Source organism: Sceloporus occidentalis, unplaced genomic scaffold (assembly GCF_023333645.1).
Source record: "Sceloporus occidentalis isolate IW3139 unplaced genomic scaffold, rSceOcc1.0.p SCAF_1, whole genome shotgun sequence".
In the NCBI taxonomy this organism is placed as follows: Eukaryota; Metazoa; Chordata; class Lepidosauria; order Squamata; family Phrynosomatidae; genus Sceloporus; species Sceloporus occidentalis.
The window spans coordinates 260,026,606-260,050,892 of record NW_028316981.1 but is presented as its reverse complement, the minus strand read 5'-3'; the positions used below and the strand labels follow the sequence as shown (position 1 = coordinate 260,050,892).

Here is a 24,287-nt window from a genome sequence, read left to right as displayed (position 1 = left end):
TACCACCTCCAAATTGAAGTCTTCTCTGGGATGCAGCCAGGTTCTATCACATGCATTTTGCTGCTGATGCTGCCTCCCAGTTGTAGCCCACCTAAAACCCAGCTAGAATCTGCAGTCAAATGGCCCTCAGATGGCCGATTTGCAAAGTTGGGAGCTTTGTGACTTTGCAAATTGGCCAGCTGAGGGCAGATTCTAGCAGGATTTTAGGTGTTTTTTTACAATGTGATAAACTCCCTAGTCTATCATTCAGTAACAAGCCTATACATAGAGAAAGCCCACAAGTAGGATGCAGTGGCATGAGCCTCTTTCTCCATTGTTCCATGAAACTTCAAAAACTTGCATTTGTAAAGCCTGCATGCAAAAATTTACACATTGGGAAAACAATATACAAAAAGGCATACAAAAAATGAAAATGTTTGCCAAAAATGCATTTATCAGGATGAATAGAATACAGAAATGTGCTGGAAAAATGTGCACAATAATGTAGATTTTTTTAAATGCAATCTGACAAGAAAATGGGGTAGAATGGAAAGCAGGCCCTCACTCTGATGTTCTTCCATTGGAAAGCTGAGACTTCCTCAGACAGGATTTTGATAATTAAGTGGGGAATATTGCTGGAAAGACTGGTTGCTTATTTTTACAGATGTATTTTCAATAGTGTGTGTTGCATTATTTATTTATTTATTTTAATGCAATTGCTATTGTTGTCATGCAACCAGTTTTAGCAGAAAGGCAGGACTGATATTTCATAAATTAATTAACATAAACTTGGAAAAAGAGCAAACACTACTTAAAATAAAACAGAGTGATGCTATCATTCCTATTCAGGGATACATAACTGAAAAACTTTTTTCACCATACATAAAAAGAGCAGGCTAACTAGCTCTCTTATTGCAGTAAATGCTGGAATCAGTTTAGCCACAAAGTTCTTAATGAGTGAAATGGTTGTGTGCATCAGGCACTCCTATGTCCACATGCATAGCTAGGAATTTGATTGCAGTCCTCATTCAAAAGCCTTCTTTTGGTTTATCCTCCCTGGGTTGTCTATGGGGAAGCATCCATTTCTGGTGTGGAATTTTGTTCAAGGGTAGCTATGGATACATTCAGAAAAAATGCACATTTTAAAATTGCATTGAAAATTTAGTTAAAACAACACTTATACACTCATTTCACGCAATGTATATAATTTAAAACATTTCACAAATGTGCATATATCTGGGGAGGAGGAAGCAAAAAAATAGATTTCATCTCATTTTAAAAACAGAACCAGGCTGAGACCAGACAAGTAGGTAAGAAATGGAGATTGGGTTGCAAGGTCACTATCATTCCTTTCCAGCGATTTCAAGGCCAAAAACTGTTCTGGTGTCACAGAGATGAGGCAGGATGAATGGAAGGGACAGAACTATTTCAGAACTAGATTATTACAAAAAGAAGCACAAGGAGATTCTGGGTAAAGGCATTTTACAAATGAACTAAATTACTTATTATTATTATTATTATTATTAACCTTTATTTATAAAGCGCTGTAAATTTACACAGCGCTGTACATACAATCTTTTTAATTAGACGGTTCCATGACCTCAGGCTTACAATCTAAAAAGACATGACATAAAAGGAGAAGGGAAAGGTGGTGGGGGTAATAGGCTAATACATATAAAGTACATAGCAATACATCTAATAAGAGAATATGACAAACCAGAACTGGTAGGGATCCATTTTTTGATGGCCAACACTGTAAGTCATCATTGGCTGCTGTCATTCCTGCTAAAGCTTGCATCCTAGACAGCCTAACCAAAAGCTAATTCCACCTGGGAGTCCCCGTCCCCCCAAGATATGTACATCTGTTGCTAGGCAATAAGGCTAAGAGCTGTGACCCTGGCCTTCCATGCTTGAAACTGCATGATGGGGCCAAATTTCATGCAACCACCAGCAACCTCTATAGTTGTCTCCTCTTGCTTCTAAATTTTTGATGTGCTGATACGTGTGAAAATGCAACATATGTATAAACACGTTTGTTGTCAGCCTTTGAGGCCTGGCACCAATTGGGAATATTTGGCAATCATATGCAGATCAGACAAGTTTGTGAATCAGACACCTCTTTCCTTGCATGTCTGAAAAAGCTAGTAATTCCCTGAAACTTGAGAGCTCTGAGACCTGACAGCACTAGGAACCATGTATTTAAAGGGTTACCTTTTACCATGTGAACTGGGATTTGTGAATTTATTATTTTTCTCAATACTCTTGTTGGACAGAGGGTCTTCTGATGTAGTAACTTACTTTTAAAATCCTCTTGAGGGATGTTCACCTGGAGACATCTTATTTTGGTTTTCTTTTTCTTTTATTATACCTATAAAACTGCTTATTTTTACGCTATGCTGCAAACTTTCTCCTGTTATGTTTCTTTACTATTAGTATTGTAGTCTATTGCTTTATTACATATAAGCTGTTCTCAGAGCTCTGACTGGAGGGTTGCTAATAAATGGTTTAAATAAAACCAAAGAAACAAAGACTTCTCAGAAAGGCTTTAGGGCACAAGTGCTGCATGGGGAATGATTTTCCACATTAGAGGGATTATTATTTCTTATATTTCCCCCATGCATTTCCTTAAGATCTCAAGATTAAGTGATATGTTTAGAATCATAGAATCATAGAATTGGAAAGACCACAAGTGTCATCAAGTCCAATCCACTGCAAAGCAGAAATACATACTCAAAGCACTCCTGACAGTTAGTCATCCAGCCTCTGTTTAAAATCCTCCAAATGAAGAGATTCTGTCACATTCCAAGGCAACGTATTCTATTGTCAAACAGCATTTGCCATAAGGAAATTCTTCCTCATGTTTAGGTGGACTTTTCCCCCCTGTAGTTTGAATCCACTGCTCTATTTCTTAATCTCCGAAGAAAGAGAAAACAAGTTTGCCCCATTTTCTATATTGCATCTTTTCAAATATTGAAACATGACTGTCATGTCCCCTCTTAATCTTCTCTTTCCCAGACTAAAATATCCATCTTCTTAATCTGTCCCTCATAGAGCATGGTTTCCAAACCTTTTACCATTCTGGTTGGCCTCCTCTGGACATGCTCCAGCTTGCAAACATCCTTCTTGAATTGCATACCAGAACTGGAGACAGTATTCCAGGTGAGGTCTGAGCAAAACAGAATAGAGTGGTACTTTACTTCCCTTTATATTAGACACTATACTCCTACTGATACAGTGTAGAATCACATTAGCTTTTTATATGCACCACACTGTTAACTCATTTTCAGTTTGTGGTCTACTAAAAATCATAGATCCCTTTCACACATACTGTTGTTAGTCCAAGTATTAGCCATCATATATCTGTACATTTCATTTTTCCTGCCCACATATAGTACCTTACATGTCTTCCTGTGAAAATTAATTTTGTTATTTTTAGCCCAGCTCTTTAATCTGTTAAAGTCATTTTGAGTACTAATCCTGTTCTTTTGGGTATTAGCTACCCCTCTAACTACCTGTCATCTGTAAATTTGATAAGTATGCACTCTATTCTATCATCTAAGTCATTTATAAAGCTGTTGAATAGCACTGGGCTCAGGACAAAACCCTATGGGTCATTGGTAAGCAGTCATTGGTAAGCAGTCTTTGGCCAGTTAACCAATTACAAATCCACATAACAGTAGCATTGTCTAGGTCACATTTTATTAGCTTGTTTCCACAAATATTTGTTTGTTTGCACACTGCCTGTTTAATTATCTGTTCCATAATTTTTCCTGTTATCGATGTCAAGTGATGACTGGGTGGTAATTGTTTGGGTCCTCTTTCTGTTTTTCTCTTTTTTTAAGATTGAGATGCTTGCCCTCCTCCAGTCTGCTGTGACTTCTCCTGTTCGCCAGGAGTTCTCAAAGATTATTGACAGTAGTTCTAAGATTAAATCTACCAATTCTTTTAATATCCTTTGATGTTGTTCATCTGGCTCTGGAAACTTGAATTCATTTAGAGTAGCCAGATATTCAAGTACGATTCTGGAAACAAGGGTTCAAGTCCCAGCTTGGCCATGAAATCCACTGGGTGACCTTGAGCAAATCACATACTCTTAGCCTCACAGGAAAGCAATGACAAACCTTCTCTAAACAAATCTTCCCAAGAAAACCTCATGATAGGTTCACTTTAGGGTTGCCATAAGCCAGAAATTATTTGAAGGCACACAACACACACCTGCATCATCTGATCCATTTCTCCCAGGTTGAGCACTGTTTTCCTTTGGGGGAAAGATCAAGGTAAAAAAAAGATTTTGAGTAGCTCTGCCTTTCGTCTGTCCACTGTTAGCATTTTGCCATCTTCTCCACACAGTAGCCCCGCCATTTCCTTGTTCATCTTTTTGCTATGGACAATAATAAAAAGGTTTTCTTGTTTGTAATCACACTAGCAAGGCTGAGCACATTTTTCACTTTAGAGTCATATCAACCCTTTGCAGTAGATGGAGTCAACAATACCTACTGAAACACTTGCATTAAAAATAAAGTTAACATGTACTTTAACTGAACTAGTTCTATGCAAAAAAATTGTTAAATACTAAATATTTTTATTTCCCTTTGTTTGAACAGAATAGTTTGGCTCTTTATAATATCAAGTCAAATACTGATGCAGTAATCGTAGCAGTGAATACCTTTACCTTTTTGGATGCTGGATTGTGTTACTTTCAGCCACTGTTAAATTCAGTATGCTACTGAGTATCATTTGATCAGCAGAGCTGGAACTGGAACTGCTGACCTAACATTTTTATAACCATCTCACTAAATGGGAGAAAAGCATTGAGAGCAAATGAAATGAGCTTTGTGTTTGGAATGAATATCATTACATCCCAAATAGGCAGAGCAGTACATTAGAAACTGTTGAAAGCTAGGTTATGTTAGTGCAGTATTAGCACCTCTTCTTCCTCTGCACAAATAGGCCATTTATGTGTTGAATCTAAACAGTTTGGTCAAGATGCCCAACAAGAAAGTGACTTACCTTCATGTCTGAGCTCATCACCTCATGATCCGACCTCATGTCTGCCCCCTTTCATGTCCAGCCTCACCATCTCATGACCTTTGGTAGGAAGCACATTGAAAGGGCAATGAATATTACTATGAAGGAAGACAAAAGAGTTTCCAAATAAAAGATGTCAAAAAGCTTCCTGGGTATATAGGAAAGATGCAAGGCTAGCATATCAAACACATGGCCATGAAGACCAAGAGCAGAAAAAAATGGAGTCTCCATATTTTTGGATTTAACTGCCTATCAGCCCCATCCAGAATGGCCAATTGTAATTGTCCTAAATCCAGTCTTAATTATGATGCACTGACTGAGGCCCTGAATAGACTGGTCAGGAAAACAGCTTGTCCTATGGTTTTCTGGCCTGGGTGCCAATATGGGTCATTCTCTGGGCCAGCATAGGGATGGATGGGTCTTTACACACCCGTCCTGTCACATGCCTAGGGAACTGCTATCAGTGTGTGCTCCTTACCTCCCCACTGCATCTCCACTAGTGAGCTGACTCTCTTTGCTGTGCCTGATGTAAAAATAGGGCATCTGGCCATGTGGTGCAGCCAGGAGTCCTGTTTTTGCATCACATGTGGTGATGCTCACTAGTGGAGATGTGGGGAAAGGTAAGGAGCTTGTAGGACATCTAAACTCCAGGAAACTCACAGAAAACTGGGGATTGAATTGACCCATGTTAAGGACTGTTTAATCCGGTACCAGGCTGAAACAACTGGATCTTCATTCAGTCTTCCAGGATCTGCCCCAATCCTGGCCCTTGAGGTTTGGCCAACATCATCCAAATGGGATGACATGAGGCCAGAGGGAACATGGGCCTTTTGGCCTGTGCAGACAGCCCCTGAGTCAATATAAAGTTAAGTCAGCATTGATGTAAACTCCATTAATTCCCATATTTGCTTAGCAGTCTGCTAGCCATCCTAACTGGGGAATTCTGGGAGATATAGTATAGAAGAGTAATTTTTTTTCCCAGCTCTGGAAATCAACCTACAAGAACACTCCCTCAGATTGTTACCAATGGGGCCACAACTATCTCAAGTACAATGGGGGAGGGGGGTCAAGAAGTATCAAAGTTTTGGGAAAATTGGTAAAAATGGAATCATCTCTCTTTCAATAGCTAGAGTATCATATAATTCAGATTCTACTTAGGAGATGCTCCTGTCAACATACAGTTAGTGTGAAAGCCATAATAGTGAGGTCTTTAAAAGCCCCACCAGGGATGGCTAATAAAATAGACAGGAACAAGAAATTGTTCAACAAAATCATACAGCAACACAAAATAATATGATATATGCATTATTTGGAGAAGGGTGGAAACTCATCCCAGGCTGCAATTTACTCCAATAGTCTTGTGTATTTTGTAGCTCTACTTGAAGCCAGAATTTTGTGTTAGGAAACCTTTAGGTTAGATTTAGCGAGCCTAGTCACCTATATTTAAAGTCTTAATCCTACAAATACGTCATTTTCTCCTTGTAGAAGTTAATAGGATAGCTTACATTTTGATGTCTAAATATATGCAGGATTAGACTTTATACCCTGATTATTTTAAAATACCTCAAAAAAGAACGTTCACCAGAGATTATATTGTTAGCATCCACCTGACTGATGAGGCATCAAAGCACCTTAACCCTCCCGATTCATCAGGCAGAAGGTCAGGACAGCTGCCTGGGTTACCTTTAGTCATCAGGTAAAAAGTATTGGTATGTCTAAATTTTGTGCAGTCACAGCCTCTTATATGCTTTCATCTTCTGGGTTTGGAATTGAATCCTGCAACATGATTGATTAATTTATTAAAATTAGACTTCAAGGGGCCAGCTTGTTTTGAGCAACAGATCTCCATAATGAATGCAAAACTATAATCAGAGAAAGTTGCTCCAGGTTTCTTTGCTCAGTGACCAGAGATCTGTAAAGGTAAACAATGAATATCTGCTAGTTTGAGGTTCAAGTAAGACATTTGATACTAAGAGAAAAATAAGCAAGAAGGTGAATGAAGCAGTAGTCACATTTCTGAGGAATGAAGTCAGTAGATTGCAAGTGACAGGTTCAATTACTGGCCCGTGGACCAATGACACATCTGCCTTAAACTCTGAGAAATGGGCAGTGGGAAAAGGATGAATAACTCTTAAGAATTGGAGAAAATATGTAACCACTCAGGCAGAAAATTAGCAATTACATTCCGTGCCATCAGTAATAAGTATTTCAACAAAGATCTTAGGTTAATGTCAGACTGTGTGACAGTATATCAACCATTACACCTGTGTTCAATCAGCAACCACATCCCTCAACGTGATACCAGGCTGTTTAGTTCAAATGTGGCTTGTTCAGTGATAAGCAAGATGGCTGACATCTGTTACAAAAGTATTCAAAAGTAATTTATTTCACAGACTTTGACACTGACTGTTGAAAGGAGAACGTTTCTGAGAGATTTGAACTATGGCAATTTGTCTCTATGTGCTTTTGTTTTGACATTCCCCCAAGAGATTTCATAAACTGATAAAGCTGGCAAGAAATAATCAGAGGGGATATAACAGAGTACTACACATCATTAAGTCTGAGAGTTGTGGTAGTGTGAATTAGCATCCCCTCAGTGCAAGATCTTTATTTCATGTAGCACATTGTACAAATGAGAGTTAAGGCCTCCTTGAAAGTGCCTGGGTGAAAATACAGCTAGAATGCTGGCTAAATTTATCTGCACACCTAAAGACAACTCACCTGAAACCCATGTGTTAAAAATGGATCTGAAACATTATCTGAAGCAATACAATAATAGCTTCTCTGCATACCAAAATCCAAGTCACACTTTGCCCACCCATATTTTTCAGTCCAATTCCACAATTGTGCATACCAGAGAAATCAAATCACATTTAAAAGGCCAGCTGCCAAAGTACTGTGTTTAAAAACTCTTTCTCTTTTTGCATAAAATTTCAAAATGGATCCTGAAGCCTGTTTCTTCTTCACTCAGCAATAATACTGAGGTAAAATTTTGTTAGAAAAAGAGTTCATCCATTTCTTCCTTCACTCCACATACTTATATAATTTCCACCTACAGATATATAGCACAGGACAATGAAATTTGCTCTTATTTTATTCCTTTTCAAATGTCTGCAGTTCACTGTACAACCACAGATCTTAAACATAAGAATTACATGCCAGTTTAGAGGCAAGAATTTATAAAATACCTTAAATTGTGGCAAGTTATATGACACCTAGTCAGCACCCTACTATAAATATTTACATAATTCTGCACACTACAATAAATAGTATTGTACACACATACCTATATTATTTCAGCCCTAGGGTTTCTAAAACATCTCTCTTGGGAAGGGTCCTGTAAATAAAAGGAAATCTATCTAGAATATAAAGACTAGTTTGCTTCCTCCTCCTACAGCCATTTTTAAACAGAGACAAATAAACCAAACAAAATCTTCTCATAGATATCTTGATTTAGAATATAAGTAGGATATAAGAATGGTGAATCACTTGGAATGGACAAGGAACACTTATTATTATTATTATTATTATTATTATTATTATTATTATTAAGCTTTATTTATAAAGTGCTGTAAATTTACACAGCGCTGTACATACAATCTTTTTAATTGGACGGTTCCCTGCCCTCGGGCTTACAATCTAAAAAGACATGACACAAAAGGAGAAGGGAAAGATGGTGGGGAGGGGGCCTCTCTAGTAGGATAATACATATAAAATACATAGCAATACAGGAAGTGATTCAATAAAACAGACAACAAAAGAACATCAAATAGCAAGTGACAATTATGCAATGCCTGGGAACGCTTCTCTGAACAGGATGGTCTTCAGCTCCGTTTTGAAGCTGGTTAAAGAAGTGATGGCTCTTGCTCGCGGGGGAAGAAGGTTCCAGGAGTGAGGGGCAGCGAGTGAAAAGGGGCGAATCCGGGATGGGGCAGAGGAAATCCTGGGCTGAGACAGCAGGCCTTGACTACCAGAACGGAGGGCCCTAGTGGGAAGGTGAGGAGAAAGAAGGTCTGATAAGTAAGGAGGGGCCAGTCCATGGAGGGCTTTAAATGTCGACAGCAGGAGCTTATACTGAATGCGGAAAGGGAGGGGGAGCCAGTGAAGGGATGCCAACACAGGAGAGATGTGGTCAGAGCGGTGGGTGGAAGTGATAATGCGTGAAGGATGGAGTTGGCTTCAAGAAACTTATTCACCACCTGTGTTAAAATAGACTGGGTTATCTGTCTAGCAAGCTTCTGTTACTCATTTTCAGTGGATGCATGTTTCTTATTGAGATCAAAGTAATGAGTAGACTCAACATCACTATATTTGAAGAAATGCTGATCTATAGTATGTATACATGTATATTTGTGTGTGTATCCAAAAGTGGAGACTGCAGTACATCTGTCAGCTTTACTTTCTTCTGCATTTAGATTTTTAAACCTCAGTAAATGAAGAAATTACCATTTTTTTTGCAAATTATTTGAAGAAACCGAACTGAAATTCTCTAACATTTGCAATATTCAAATTCAACAGGTATACATGTTCCTAGAATAGGAATACGTTTGCATATCATTTAGGTCTAAAAGTTGAGGAGCTTCTTAGAAAAAAAAACATGGTAAAAATTATAGAAAATAAGGGATATGTGAATTCTGAGACAGTATTATGAAAATGAACTAAAACAAAATCCTCAACAATTTGTAATCAGAAGTATCATAATCAAGGTTCACTGGGGCTTACTGCCAAGAATTACATCTAAGATTTCAATCCAAAGGGTTTGTTCGTGTAATAGTTGAATCTATTTTATAGAAGCAATCATTTTATCTGCTGAACACCAGCATCTGACTTTTCTACAACAATAGCATGTTGATAATGTTACTATAGGAGCAGTAATATTATTAATTTTTAAAAAAAGTAACCCATCTCTTTTGCTGTCTTTCAGTTTTTCATCATTTCTCCTTAAAAACATTCAATCTCAATACCTCAGACTCCAGCCAATTGAAAATCCCATCCTATTCTTCTTAAAAGTATAGGAGAAGAATAGGACAGATAATAACTGGCCATAGACTGAAGCTAAAGTGTGGAGACTAAAAATTGTGAAAGACAGATGATGTCTCTCTGAATCTGAGAGTCATTAAAAGAGCCTGTTAAATTAATCCAGTGACTCATATGACCAGAAAACATTCCACTTGGACAGTTTCATAAACATCTGAGATTGATCACAGCCATAATTTTCTTTCATTTCTTCCTTTTCTCCAGGTTCATTTGTGCTGTGCAGCTGGGAGAAGTGACCAGCTTTAAGCATCACCATCAGGAAGAAGTAGATGAAGACATGAATTGAGTACTGCACAGTGCCAAACTTTTTTTGGTGAAGGATCCTTACTGGACTTTGCTTAGGTAGCCAAACTCTTCTGTTTTGAATTTTTCCCCTCCAAATTTTATTCTCAAAAGTTTCCACATCAGTAACTGGATGAATATATAAATTTCTCTTTTAAGTGTTGCCAGAGGTCATTCATGTTCTGATAACAGAATATGTTGTAATTAAGGTGAATGACACTGATTCAAGTTTCATTTTGGCCACCAACTTTTATGTGTTCTTAGGCAAAGCATTGTCTGTGATATATTAAACCCACTGCCAGAATGTAACATACTCTCCAACTGACCAGATGTGTCAAGGGCAGTCCCAATTAATTCTCTATTCTTTCACTTTTTCAGTTGCTTATAAAAAGTTTTTTCTCTCCTCCTCCTATTTTCCTGCTTTGTTTACAACTTACTTCACCTGCTGCAAAATGAGCTCAAAATACAAAGTACTACTTCAGGGTACTTTGGGGTACTTTGGGATAGCAGCTTACAAACTGGTCTTTACTACAGTGCTCCACAGTCCATTCCCAGCAGTCTCCAAAAGAAATCAAAGGCCTGTTACAGACAGGCCAAAATAAAGCTGCTTTGAGTCACTTTGGAGGTATGGTATTTCAATGATGCATGCATCCTAAGAGTCCAAAACCCACACCAAAGCCATGCTCCAGTCCTAAGGACTGGAGTGCAGCTTTGGTGTGGATTTTGGACTCTTAGGACTCATGCATCATTGAAATACCATACCTCCAAAGTGACTCGAAGCAGCTTTATTTTGGCCTGTCTGTAACAGGCCAAAGGGTCTCATCAAAATCTTGTTTTGCCTCCACTACTCCAAACTTTATGAAAGGTTAGTCAGTATATCAGTTATTTTTTAAAACCAATGACAAACAAGCAAACATTCTTCAGAACACATTCCCTAAATATGCACATTTTCTTGCTTTGTAAATGAACCATTGGCATATAAACAATTTCTGCTGTGAGAATCAGAAAAATATCACCATGCTACCCACTTTTCAAGGCTCGACTTTGTGCACTGATGCATGAAAGCCTGGAATCATTTCTTGAAATCTTTGCATGATGATGTGTATCTGAGTCAGTTCCTTGAATGAACACAATTTGCTATTTCTGAATATGTGGTGAGGTGGAGTACATCTCTCCCTTTATCTGCTCCCAGTTAACAACAACATTAGAGGCTGAATGAAAACATTTCCCTTTGGGTCACTGAGTACAGAATTATGATATGGAGCAATTTTCAGTAATCTGCAGGCCTCCAAACACTCTTCCACTTTCTTAAAACACTTCTAGAAAACGATTTTAAAGCCTGAATTATGAACAATACAAAAGGTGGAAGGTAAAGGATATACTTTGGTTCCTGAGGCTATATTTGCAACACCATTTGTTGCATATCTACTCAGAATTATGCTTCCACTGTGTTAAATTCAACATATACTTGGGTAAGTGTGCATAGGTTGCACACTTAAAATATTTAAATTGATATGTGATACAGTTTTAAAGCCTTTATTGTGGAGAATTCTTATTGAATTTACAAAAGTATTTCTTTGCCTTTCTGTTCTGAGTATATGATCATGAAAATACTATGGACATATTCACAAATAGCGATTATCTATTAATTATAGGTAAAAGATGTGTACACCCATGAGGAGATCCTGACTAGGGATGTACTTTTTGGCTAATTTTATTCTCAAAGGATGCAGTGAGTAATTTTAGCAATTTTCTGCCCTCTGCAAGAAAGTTTTCAAAGACTGTGCCATTTCTGAAGACTCTTCACAGTTTAGAATTAATTCTGCACAAAATTTGCTCTTTGCATTTAAATATCCACATACAAATTATATACCTACTAAGTCCCACACTGCAAAGATTCTTTTCAGTCCAGGATTCTGATCATCACAATTTCCTAACACTCAATAAACATTTTTACAATAGCAATAGCAATATCATGTGCATTTCTATACTGCTTATCAGTGAATTAAGTACTCTCTAAGTGGTTTACAGTCTGCAAGATAAGTGGTCCCAACAATCTGAGTACTCATTTTACCAACCTACAGAAGGATAGATGGCTAAGTGAACTTTAGAGCCCCACCTGGGACTGAACTCATAATCTTGTTGCTGCAGTACTTACATTTAATCACTGTGCCACCCGAGCTCTTTAATGACATGTCAACTATTTTTTGAATTGTCTCTCTGTTCCTAATCCTGATAAAAGAGTTATTTGATAGCAGTGGACTCTGCTTCGCTGGAACCTTTTAAACATAGGTTAGATGGCCACCTCTGAGTGGTCTCCACCACTTGCAACTCCCTGCCTACTGTGACTAATGAACTTATTTACAAGCAGGAGAGCTCTGAAACCCACTTAAGCCAATCACTGATTAACTTAAGGGGAAAGGCTGCATACTACAAATGGACCTAAAATTCCTACTCAGCCTTCTAGGACAACTGGCTAATCTTTCATAAAATAAGGCAGGGGGAAGCCACTGCAGAGAAAGGAGATTATCACGCAGCAAAGTCCCACTGGGATAGATGTGGAATTTAAAATTCAAAGATGGATCCTATCAGACTGCCCTGTGTCTTGGCAGTAGGCAGCCCACATGCAACCTGGGCTTCTCATGTAGCTTTTCAAAAATGGGAAAATACCTGCCCAGCCCTGGCAGATTGCAATAGGATATATCTTTGAGTTTTAGATCCTGTGTCTATCCCTGTGGGACTTTGCTGTGTGATAATCTCCAAAGAGGCTTTCTTCAGCTACTAACACCATGGCTTCTGTTCAGGTTCCACCTATCTAGAAAACTGTACACCCCTTTTGTTTTCTAGCACTTACCACTCCCTGATTGTGAAACATACATTCCATCCTTGGATGTTTGTAGGATTTTTTTTCTTTTTCTAAAAATTATTGTGCTTCAGCAATTATTCTGCATGAGTTCTCCTGAGCAAGCTGATAAGGCACCTGTTTTGTTTCTCCTTAGCTATCATTTTGGTTCCAACCCTATACTCGCTTTCTCTGTTTGTTATCAGAGGGCATAATTCTGAGGGATGTATACAACCTTTGTGTTCAAATGCAGTATGCTCCTGGATGACAGTTGCTAAAAGACAAGGAGATGAGAGATATTTTCTCTAAAGCTTGTTTGTGAATTTCCTGGGACATTTGATTAGCCAGTGTGCAAACGTGAGAAGGTGTCAAAATTGAAAGACGCTTGGTTTAATCTAGACCTTGGAAAAATTACCTTTTGGGAGTTAGGGATCAGAGAAAACTACTCCCTAAGTGGTTACACAGTAATTTTGCTATGCAACCCTTGTAGTGAATGACATTTTATACAACTGAATGGATGTGCAGCCAAATATACATATATCCATGCACATCTATGTGTCATGCATGCTGAATATCCATGCATAATGCATATCCATGTGTACAATGCCTATCTGCGGTCCAATGGCACCACATGTGCAACCCTATTTTGACAGTCTTGCACTGAATGGGGACATTCCACACTGGACACAAATAGTCTTCCTCTTCTATAGGAAATCTTACATATGCCTAGGAAACCCACTGGATTCCAGTCATATTTCCCAAAAGTAATGTTTCCAAGCTCTGGTCTAATCCATTAGGGCAATTCTTAAGATTTTGGAGTGATTTTTAAAAAATAAAAAGCACAGACATAAATTTTAAAAAACCATCATTTATATATCTGACAACTGTTACGTATCAATTATCTTTACAGTCAAGATCCTGTTCACTAGTTGTATTGTATAAAATTATTCTCACGTAACTAAAGTGGATTTAATTGATCATAGCAACTGGGAATCAGTCACGCAATGAGCTATATGCCCATGCATTCTCTTGTTGCACAACAGTTGATCTAATCCACACTTGCCTTTAAGGACCAGTCTTACAAAACTTCCTACAGAGTTTAACTATTTGCACAGTTACCCAACCCAGTGTAATGTGGTTTCTACAACCCCAAATAGGATCCTCAAGTAGGATCACAGAAAGTGCAAGCACTAACATAAGAGCATTTACACCAATGTAAACCAGAAAAAAATCTAGATAATATATTTACCTAATAATGTTGGTTTGTGAAAGAGATTGTTATTTTATTCAGTATTTGATAAAACACTTCTACTCCCCCACTGAAAAAAGAGAAAATAAATTATGTTAGCAAAAAGAAACTGCCAGTTTAAGATGACATCATTTCAATACAATCTTTTAGTTGCCTTTTAAAAGACATTTAGGCGGGATACAGACGGGCAGGGGAAGACGTCTTGGAGGTGTATTCTGCTGAATACGGAGCCTCCAGACCGCCCGCCCCGGGGGCGTGGCTCAGGTGATGGGGCTTCCACATGGGGGGTAGTGAAGACGCCTCACCTGGGGCCGTTTCTGACCTGCAGTTTCCATACTGCCGCCTCGGAGGACGCTGCAAAGAGAGAGGCAGCTTCTGCATGGGCGGCCAAAAACGGGGCTTTTTTTTTCTTTTGCCGGCTGGCGGATGCGCAGCTGCACAGCTGCGGCGCTCAGCACTGGCGGCAGAAAGCCTATGTGCACATTTAAAGCGCCCAGGCCCCTTTAAACTTTTTCCCTCGCCCTGCCCAAGAACAATGGTGGTCTCCTGCCAGCTGGTGATCAGCTGGTGTTGGCATCCTTGTCCGCTTGCACATTGGTAGTGTCACCAGCATCATGGATGCCTCCTCTCCTTTGGTCCCCACGCTCTTGCTGAATCTGCAATGCACAGCCACAGCTGTCGCCGCTGCCACTGCTGTCCCCCTGCCATCCCCCATCACCTCCCTTGTACATATGTAAATATTTAAAGTTTTAGGGGTTTTTTATTGTTAGGTGAAAATGGCACAGGAATGTGTGTAGGGGTTCACTTTAAATTCCAAACTTTCCCCAATTCTAGCAGCGCATGCGTACATGTTGCTCTAGGGTTAGGGTTAGGGTTAGGGTTACGAGCATTAAAATAGAGTGCAGCTGTGCTGCAGCTTCCACATCTGCATGGCATCTGACACTCTAATTAGAGCCTCGGTGCAAACTGCGCATGTTCCAGGACCCCAACTCATTATGTGACGCAGCAGACACGGAGCTTTTAAATGGGCAACTTAAATTAGCAGCGTAACAATTCTGGCGTACCGGTGCAGCAGCTTACAGACAGAGCTGCGCAGCTGCGCATCATACAGAAAAGAAGCGGGGAAAAGCAGCACCTTTTTAATGCCGCTTCTTCCCGCTTGGGGCGTGTGGGCGGCGTGTTCATGGCGGCACTCAGGTAAGGGCCGTGTGAAGGCTCTACCTTCATGACGTCATGAACACACCCCTTTTTGCCCGTCTGTATCCCGCCTTAGATTACTGGATGCCCTCTGCTAAATGAAGTTCATTGTGCAGTTCCATCTCTTTTATACATAGACTTATCTATTTACTGTCCCTTGAAGCATGCATGTATGTGATTAAATCCACAATACAGTAAACATCTACCAAGAAATGGAAATTTTTAAAAATCCATAGCAACTTTAAACTAATCTGTTGCGCAAGTTGTCAGCAGGACCAAAATATTCCATTAAGTTACATTTTTCATATATATTTGAACATACCTGTCCTACAGAAAAGAAATTTAATCTGTAAGGCAGTTTTCATATTGACATATTTGCCCATTAGTGTAACCCATAATAATTTCAGTCCTGGATAAAATAGTTGAAACTGATCTTTCCATAGGAACTTCTGAGATCAAACATCTCCCAGGAGGTAAAGGGAAACTCAAAAGATAAGAATCCCTTTTGCTGAAAAGCAATTTAAATATTTCTTATATAATCTTCAAAAATTGGAAACATTTTTATATCAAACAATCTTTGAAAACAAATTATGTCTCAGGTGGAGGAATCTATTCACCCCTTTTGAGTTTATTATATGTTAAAATGTGTAACCAGAGACTACTTTGCAGAATAAAATCCTTTTGTGCTTTTCATACTTCAAAAATAGTATAAAAATTGCAAATATATTTTTCCTACTGAATATTCCTCCAAAGAGATGACTAGCACTCTGGGGAAATCTTTTAGTGTTTACATTTTTTTTTCTTTGTGAAGTGAATTGAGTTGAATTATTATTCTATTAAAACAAAGCATTTGTAGTTCTGCATTGGACTACATGTGCTTCTTAACAGATAGTGTGTGCAGCAGTTAGAGATTCTGATTAAGGAACAAAGACACTAATGTCTTAGGGGCGGTACAGACTGGCCATTAAGACCGGCCTGGGGACAGATTTGGGGGATGGCATCCATATGAGTCCAGCCCCAGGCTGGCATGATGCCATGCCCTGCACCATGTGGGATGCAGAGCCACAGTGCTCCTCTGGTGCTATGTCTAGATGATGCCATGGAGCCGGTGGCTACAGTGCCCTTTCCGCAGTGCAGAAAGGAGCCACTTTTTGCAGCTCCTTTTTGCGCCACAGAAAGGCAAGATCAGGACCATGGCATGTGGTTGCCATAGCCCTGATCCAGCACAGAGAGAGGTGGCTCCAGGCCAACCCTACAGCCCCTTAGAGAAACAAACTGGATGCTTTATTATAGGAATTCCATTCTATACTAGGAAAGTTACTCAGGATGTTGAACCAACTGCACTTCTAGGGAGGAACTAAGAGACAACTAGCAGAAAGATAAGAGGTAGAAAAACAAGATGAGAGAACACTTTGGATTATTCTAAGTACCTTCCCTTTTTACTACTGCCCTCTGTGAGGCATTCTTGACTCTTCAGTGGTAAGTGCTGTTGTACTTCTAACACCTTTCAGATTCTAACAGAGAAATATTAATCTATTTAAAAGCAATGGTATTTGAAAATGCATGTGGAGAAATAAGAACAGGAGGAACTACTGAAGAGTGATCACTTTAATATAAAGTCTAACATGTGAAGCCAGAAACTATCTAGAGTTCCAACAAAGACAGGTGCATTCAGATATACCTTTTATCACAAAACTAATGAATGTTGAATCTAATCCCATATTAATATCTTCAGTTATACCTTCGCAGCTGCACCATTTATTTACTGCTTTTCTTTTACAGGAATAGTTCAAATTGATTTTATCTACCCATCTGAATCCTTGGAAGCTATGCCATAATACTCAATAGCCAAAAACAGGAAATGGAGGGCAATCAAATGATACTTTGCCATGGATGCCTTTCCAGCTGACTAAATTATGACTATTGATTGGTATGTGAATTTATCTATTTCATACTTGAAGGACTTAAATGACCAACAGGTTTTTTTAATACACAAGTACTGGTTTGGACCTATAGTGATTTTTAAAAAGGGTTAATTGTGTTAAACATACTATCACCTCTCAAAAAAATTGCTAGTAACAACAGGGCCATCTTCACCAAGAAGTATCTCTGAAACCCTTTGCCATATATGTTCAACTAGCTATCGATTTAAAATATTTTTATTTAATGTCATAGCATTCAGTGGCCTATAAACTGAAAGACTGGTATATATAGTAGGCCTCTGCAGAATTATGGTTGTGTCATAGATTTCTTCTTCATGATAAATTGCTTTTTGTCTGCATACTAAAGCCACACTGAAGCAATATTTCTATTGGCAGCATGACCAGCATCTAAGAGTAGGGATGATGTATGTGGGAAAAGAGGTATGATTACAACAACAATCAGAGAAGTAGTTAGGAAGGAGTAAGAAGAGGCGTCTGCCCTTAAGTGGTGACCAATTGGGAAGATTTGTTCCTGTGTACTTAGTGTTGGAAAATACCATGTGCTATCAGCAGCTGTCATAATCTCAGCCATACACAATTTTGAATTTAGCACTTTGCTTCCTACATTACAAGCACTTTGCAAACTCATCTGATCCAGCATCACAGCGCAATGATAGATATTGTATTTAGTATACTGTATTGCCTAAGAAAACCTTATGCAATTCATGGGGTCATCATACATCAACAGGCAACTTGAAGGCACATGTATACACGCACACACATTGTAGCATAAGCCACACTGACTCTATCTTTGGGAGAATGTGGGACATAGAGCAAATAAATAAATAAAGCTAGCCACCTAAACTGAAGCAATTGCCAAATGACCCCAAAGGTCAACCCTGATTACTGAAACCAATAATGCTCTAGCCTCAGGGTAGTCATGAGTTTAAGTAATGACTTGCTATTAGGCAGAGCAGAAACTGATTTCTCTAGTGTTGCCTCATCATCTTTACTGTGGCTTTAAACTTAGCCAGCTCCGATTATGCTTTGGATCTGACCACCAGGCCTTGTCTGTTTGTCCCATGTCCTTATTACCTGAACATCAGAGGTTGATCCTGATGAGGTACCCGATAACTGAGAATAACTCCACTCCCATTCCTAAGCAAGGCATTCCAAATCCCACATCTGCATAGCACAATTGACATGCTCCTCCTGGTTTCCTGCCAAAGGGATGTGGAGACTTCCCATGCTCTTTCAAATAAGCCAGCTGTATCTTCTTATTTCTTCATACAGATCACATGATTTTGCTTCATTGCTTATTATTTAACAATAATAATTAGATCTTCCAGCTATAGATAAAACACTGTTAATGTCCATTTGGAATAGGCCTGCATGAACTATGTAACACAAGACACATTTCTAGTTCTGAAAGCAAAGGCTAGAATACTAATGTTTACTGCAGCATAATTCCACTTGGTTGGGAAGGCTGTTGAAATGCACACATGGAAAGGAGTGTTGTTTTGTTCATTTGATCTTTTGCTCTGAACTTTTTAAACATCTCTTGTTTTGATTAGAGATTTGCAGAAAAGCAGAATCAATATCTTTCTTCAAGTACCACTTTTTCATCCAAGTGGTTTATCCTTGCAGAGAAACAAAACAACAGCAGCAGTAAAACAATGAAAGTCTGGTCCCCTAATATGTAAACAAAATGTTTTGCAGTTTTCCCAGTAGTTCTTTTACTTTGCTCTTTTTAAATTCTTATTTACTTTGTCCTGTCTCTTTCCTCTCTATGCTAGACAAAAGTCTAAGCAAAAAGTACAATAGCCATTTAGTGTTTAATTAGTACCATACATGTTATTTGAATAGTATTATTCAGCTCTTTTGTCCAGATAGCCTGCATTGAAAGGATAAGAAGAGGGTGGAAGAAGATGAATTTATAGGAAGGAATAATGAGGTGGGAATAGGGTTGTAAGTCCTTGCTTGTCTTATTTCATGTGTTCGTGAGGATGGAAAACATCAACATTTTTCTCCTTCTCTTCTCTTCAATTCAATTCAATTAGAATGCACATTTGAAAGTCCAGCTGTAGTTTCTGAAGAAGGAAACAATCTTGCTCCATCTTCCTAATGATTTTCCTTTAGATATTCAAAGACGATTATTGCATCACCTCTATATCCTCTCTGCTCCAAGTCATACATTCCCTTCTCCCTAACCGATTCCTCGCAGGGCTTGATTTCCATACCTTTTACCATTTTTGTTCCTCTACTCTGAACATGTTTGTCAATATCCTTCTTAAAATATGATGCCCACAACTGGACACATTTTTCCTAAGCAGGCTTCCCTCCATCTCCCTGACCAGGTGTTCCATCTGCTGGGTTTGAATGTGTGCATGTAAAGGTGGGTGACTGGGGCAGAATCGGGTTTCTATTGGTATCAATAAGCTCCAGTCTCCCTTCTTGAACTGGCTGTTGGTCTCAGTGATGGTGTTGTGGTCCCCCTGTCTAGTTGTGCTTGAGGACATGGTTGTCATGGAGGACACTCATGCAAATATATGTCAGGAGTAACTCATAAATTCATATCCTCATGACCTCATGACAACCATGGGTCCAAGTAGTATCTAGTATATGCTGCAGGATACTCTGGACCTTGTTTTCTGTGCAAGATGATGATGGTGATCTGAGTGCAGAGGAAGTTTCTACAGTTCTGTTGTCATGGATAGAACACTACCTGGTGGATTTTATCTAGAACCATTACAATCTGGTTTCAGGCCTGTCTTCAGATAAAGGTGCTTCTAGTCAGTAGGAAGATAGATTGGGGAACAAGGATTCAACCTGTCCTGGATGGAGTTACATTCTCCCTGAAATCTCAGTTTTGCAGCATGGGTGTGTTCCTGGACTTGGATGTGAGTCTGGATGCCCAGATTTTGATTATAGCCAGGAGTGCATTTGCACAATCAATACTAGTGTGCCACCTGTGCCCATTCTTTGAGAAACCAGATTTGCCTGTGGGGACACATGCCATGATTACATCCTGTTTGGACTGCTGTAACACACCATCATGGCATAGTGGAGACCAAGATTCAAATCCCCATTTGCACCATGGAAACCCACTGGGTTACTTTGAACAAGACACACACTCTCAGCCTCAGAAAACCCCATGATAGTCTCACCTTGGGGTTGTCATAAGTCAGAAATAATGTGAAAGCACAGAGCAACAATGTGATCTACATGGTGCTGCTTTGGAAACTGTTCAGAAACTTCAGGGAGTCAAAAAGGTTGTGGCCAGGCTGTTGACCAGGGCTGGGCGCAGGGATCATATGACTTCCCTTTTGAAACAGTTGCATTGGTTATTGGTCTTTTTCCAGACAGATTTTAAAGTGCTGATTTTGACATTTAAAGGCCTAGCTTGGGCCCAGACCATATCTTCTTATATAAGCCAGTGTGTGCCTTAAGATCTGCAGGGGAGGGACTTCTGTCAGTCCAGCCACCTTCACAGGTGTGGTTTGTGACTGATAGAGAGAGACTCTTTACTGTGGCTGCCAGGCTATGTAACTTCTTTCCCTGGGAGGTCTGGTTGGTTCCCTCCCTGTTCTCTTTATGTGAGGATGTTTTTATTTAGGCAGACAATTGTATTTCACATTTTAATTATTGAGCTGTAATGTGTATGTGTAAGTAGTGTGCTGTATTTTTTTTAAAAAAAAACACAACTTTCATGGTAACCCTTCTATTTTGAATATCTGCTGCCTTTTAAATTCTATTAATATTTAGTTCTTTTTCAATTTGTAAATTGATATTTTAACTGAATCATTAAAAAAATTATAGTACATGACCTCAAATCCTTTTCTGAGAGAAAGGCAGGATATAAATGCGATGAATGAATGTATGAATAAATAAATAAATAAATAAATAAATAAATAAATAAATAAATATAAGCAAAGCAGAATAAAACAGGATGGGCTGACCACTTTTAAATAGTAACTTTCATGAGAAAACATTGGCAATTTCTCTTACAAAGATATGCCAATAACATTCTGGCATCAGTGCAGGAACAACTTATTCCATCAGCCTTTCTAGACCAAATTGTATCTATTTTCTTTGCTTATGAATGTACTTTGGTCCAGAAATATAGATGGAATAATAGCTTGAGAGGGATGAATTATACAGTCCTTTTCCCACCTTAATTTCACCCTAGTTGGGAAAAGAAAAGATCTTCCAAGTAAAGGGTTACTCAAGCCTAATTAGTCTTATTTTTACTCTCTGATAGATTAACACTGTACTGCATAAAATGAAAACAAAAATGTTCATATTCCTTTCCACATTTGCATCACTTTATTGATGTACATAATTTATACAAGCTCAAACATTCACTCCAAGAGCTTATCCCAGGAGATATCCATGGTGTTCAGACCTGTATTTAAATTGATTGAGGCACCTTTAATGTCTGGAATAAAACTCTGAGTGTATTCACTGCATTGCTGGCACAGAATCCACCTCATTTCACAGCAACTACATCTGTACTGCAAAAATAATCTGTTTAGCACCACTTTAACTGCCATGGCTCAATGCTATGGAATTCTGGGAATGGTAGTTTTGTGAGATGTTTAGCTTTCTCACTGAGCTCTAGTGTCACAACATACTACAATTCCCGGACTTCCCTAGCATTCAGACACAGTAATTAAAGTGGTGTCAAGCTGTATTATTTATGTAGTGCAGATGCAGCCTCAGACTGTCCTTCTTGGAGGCCAGCAGGGGGAAAGTTCTAAGCAAAGTAGGATACAGCAGTAGGTAGTATTGAGTCCATGTCTCTGTGCTGTAGCTGCTGGAGAGTGTTGCTGTCCATCTCAAATACTGTCATATCCCCCTGTCCTTCTGGTTCCCTGTCTTTGTCATACCAGAACCTGGGTCCCAGGATTGAGGCATAACACCCTATCCTTCTCCTTCACTGTCTGTGTCATAGTCTGAACCTGGGTCCTGGAAATGAGGCATGACACAGCCTTTCCACATTCAGAGCAGATTATAAACCTGCTCTTATGTGGCCCAATAATGACATATTTTTAAAAGTTGGGAGCCACAGTTCCAGAATCCTCCAGTTAGCATGACCAATAGTTTTTTTTCCAAAGTCTGCAGAGATTGTTCTGGTTCCACAAGTGTAAAGAGGACATCCAAGGACCCCCCTTGGCTTTTAATGGGAAAGTAGTTGATAATGTAATAGTATTAAGTAAATATAAGATATGCAACAGTTTTAATTGATGAATTATTCCTCATCAATAAAGCTATGGACTCAATTGAGCACCAGTTAAATTGGCCTGAATATGATGGATAATCTCAACTAAAATAGACTAATTGACTCAATAGAATTAACATTTATTGGCTTACCATCCAACAATTGATTTAGTGAGCCTACTATAGTTGGAACTATCAATAGTTCCAACTATCAAACCGTTGTTACCCAAACTGTGCATCTTCACTAGGATCCCAGGACCAACTCACTGCAACTTAATTTTAATTATTGCATTTTGCAATTTAAAAAAAAACAGAGCAGTATGAAAATGTTTATTATGTTATATTGTTTCTAAATTCATATAATCCATTTATGCTATCAGATTTTATTTGCCAACATAGAGTCAATGAGTTCAGGTTTAACCATATTTAACACAGATTCATTAAGCTATGTTAACCCTATTTCATTACTATGGTTCTGCTTTCAGTTTTATCATTAATGGCTGGTGGATTCCAGGGGTGTTAAATATATTTTTTATTTTAGTAAGAATATTAAAGGGGTTATCCAAAGTACTAAAACTATTTGGGAATAGTGTTCAGCACCTTGGAAAGTTCCTTTGCAGTTTGGACTAAATGTCAAAGCTGATTGAATTGACATGGAAGCTTTCTTCCATGAGTATGGTTGGCCTAGATTCAACTATTATGCTTTCTGTAGTGTGTTGCTTATTGTGCTGCTGTCTTTGGTGTTCCTGGAAAATTGACAAAAATGTCAATTTTTAAAGATTAACAATCACATTGATCTGTGGGTTTCAAAGGAAAACAGAAAACTACAAGTATTAAATTTGGTTCACATTCAAACAAAAGACAACAAACAAGAACAACAAAACAAACTTCTACACAGAAGGTAATCTGGTGAACTACAGTTAGTTTACTGACAGAAGAGTAAAACAGTATCTTATTAAACCACACCTGTAGCTGTTCCTGCCACCTGGACTGTGTTGTGTGTTCTTTCCTGAGGCAAAAAAAAAAAAAAAAAAAAAAAGAGGGGATCTGACTTTCTATATCATAAAAATATAAGTAAAAGGCCAAACTATTCTTCAAAGAGGTAGCCATGTAAGTCTGCTTCAGCAAAAAAGGAAAGAGATGAGTAGAAGGAAGATAGAGACACCCTTAAGAATGATTTATTTTAATATAAGCTTTAGTGGATTTCAATCTATTTCTTAAATTGAAATCCATGAAAGCTCATGCTAAATTAAATTAGACTTAAAGGTGCTGATAGAGTCCTTTCATTCCCTTTTCCTTTTCCTTTTCCTCTTTCCTCCTCCTCCTCTTGGTAACTGATGGAAGTCAGAAGTTCCAAGCACCATTCAAAGAAATGTTTAGGTGGCATAATCAGTTATAATTTGGTCATCTTTTTTTTAAAGTAGTATAAATAAATCCCAGTTTTGCCTGTAACCATGGTAAATAGTCCTGCATTGGAAGGGATATAAGTAGTATGATTTGATGGAATGAGAAAAAAAATATCATAGAATGC

General features: G+C 38.6%; 1 protein-coding gene across 1 annotated transcript; it reads right to left on the bottom strand.

Moving 5' to 3' along the window:
• Positions 1-1,007: 1,007 nt before the first annotated feature.
• LOC149323802 (uncharacterized) lies at positions 1,008-23,760 on the bottom strand. The gene is made up of 5 exons (XM_089481951.1): positions 23,723-23,760; positions 4,990-5,067; positions 4,195-4,360; positions 3,054-3,145; positions 1,008-1,091 (listed from the first exon to the last, which is right to left on the bottom strand). Exons 2-5 carry the CDS (start codon positions 5,026-5,028, stop codon positions 1,008-1,010), a joined length of 381 nt encoding a protein of 126 aa, XP_089338077.1. The 5' UTR covers positions 5,029-5,067; positions 23,723-23,760.
• Between the last annotated feature and the right edge of the window lie 527 nt (positions 23,761-24,287).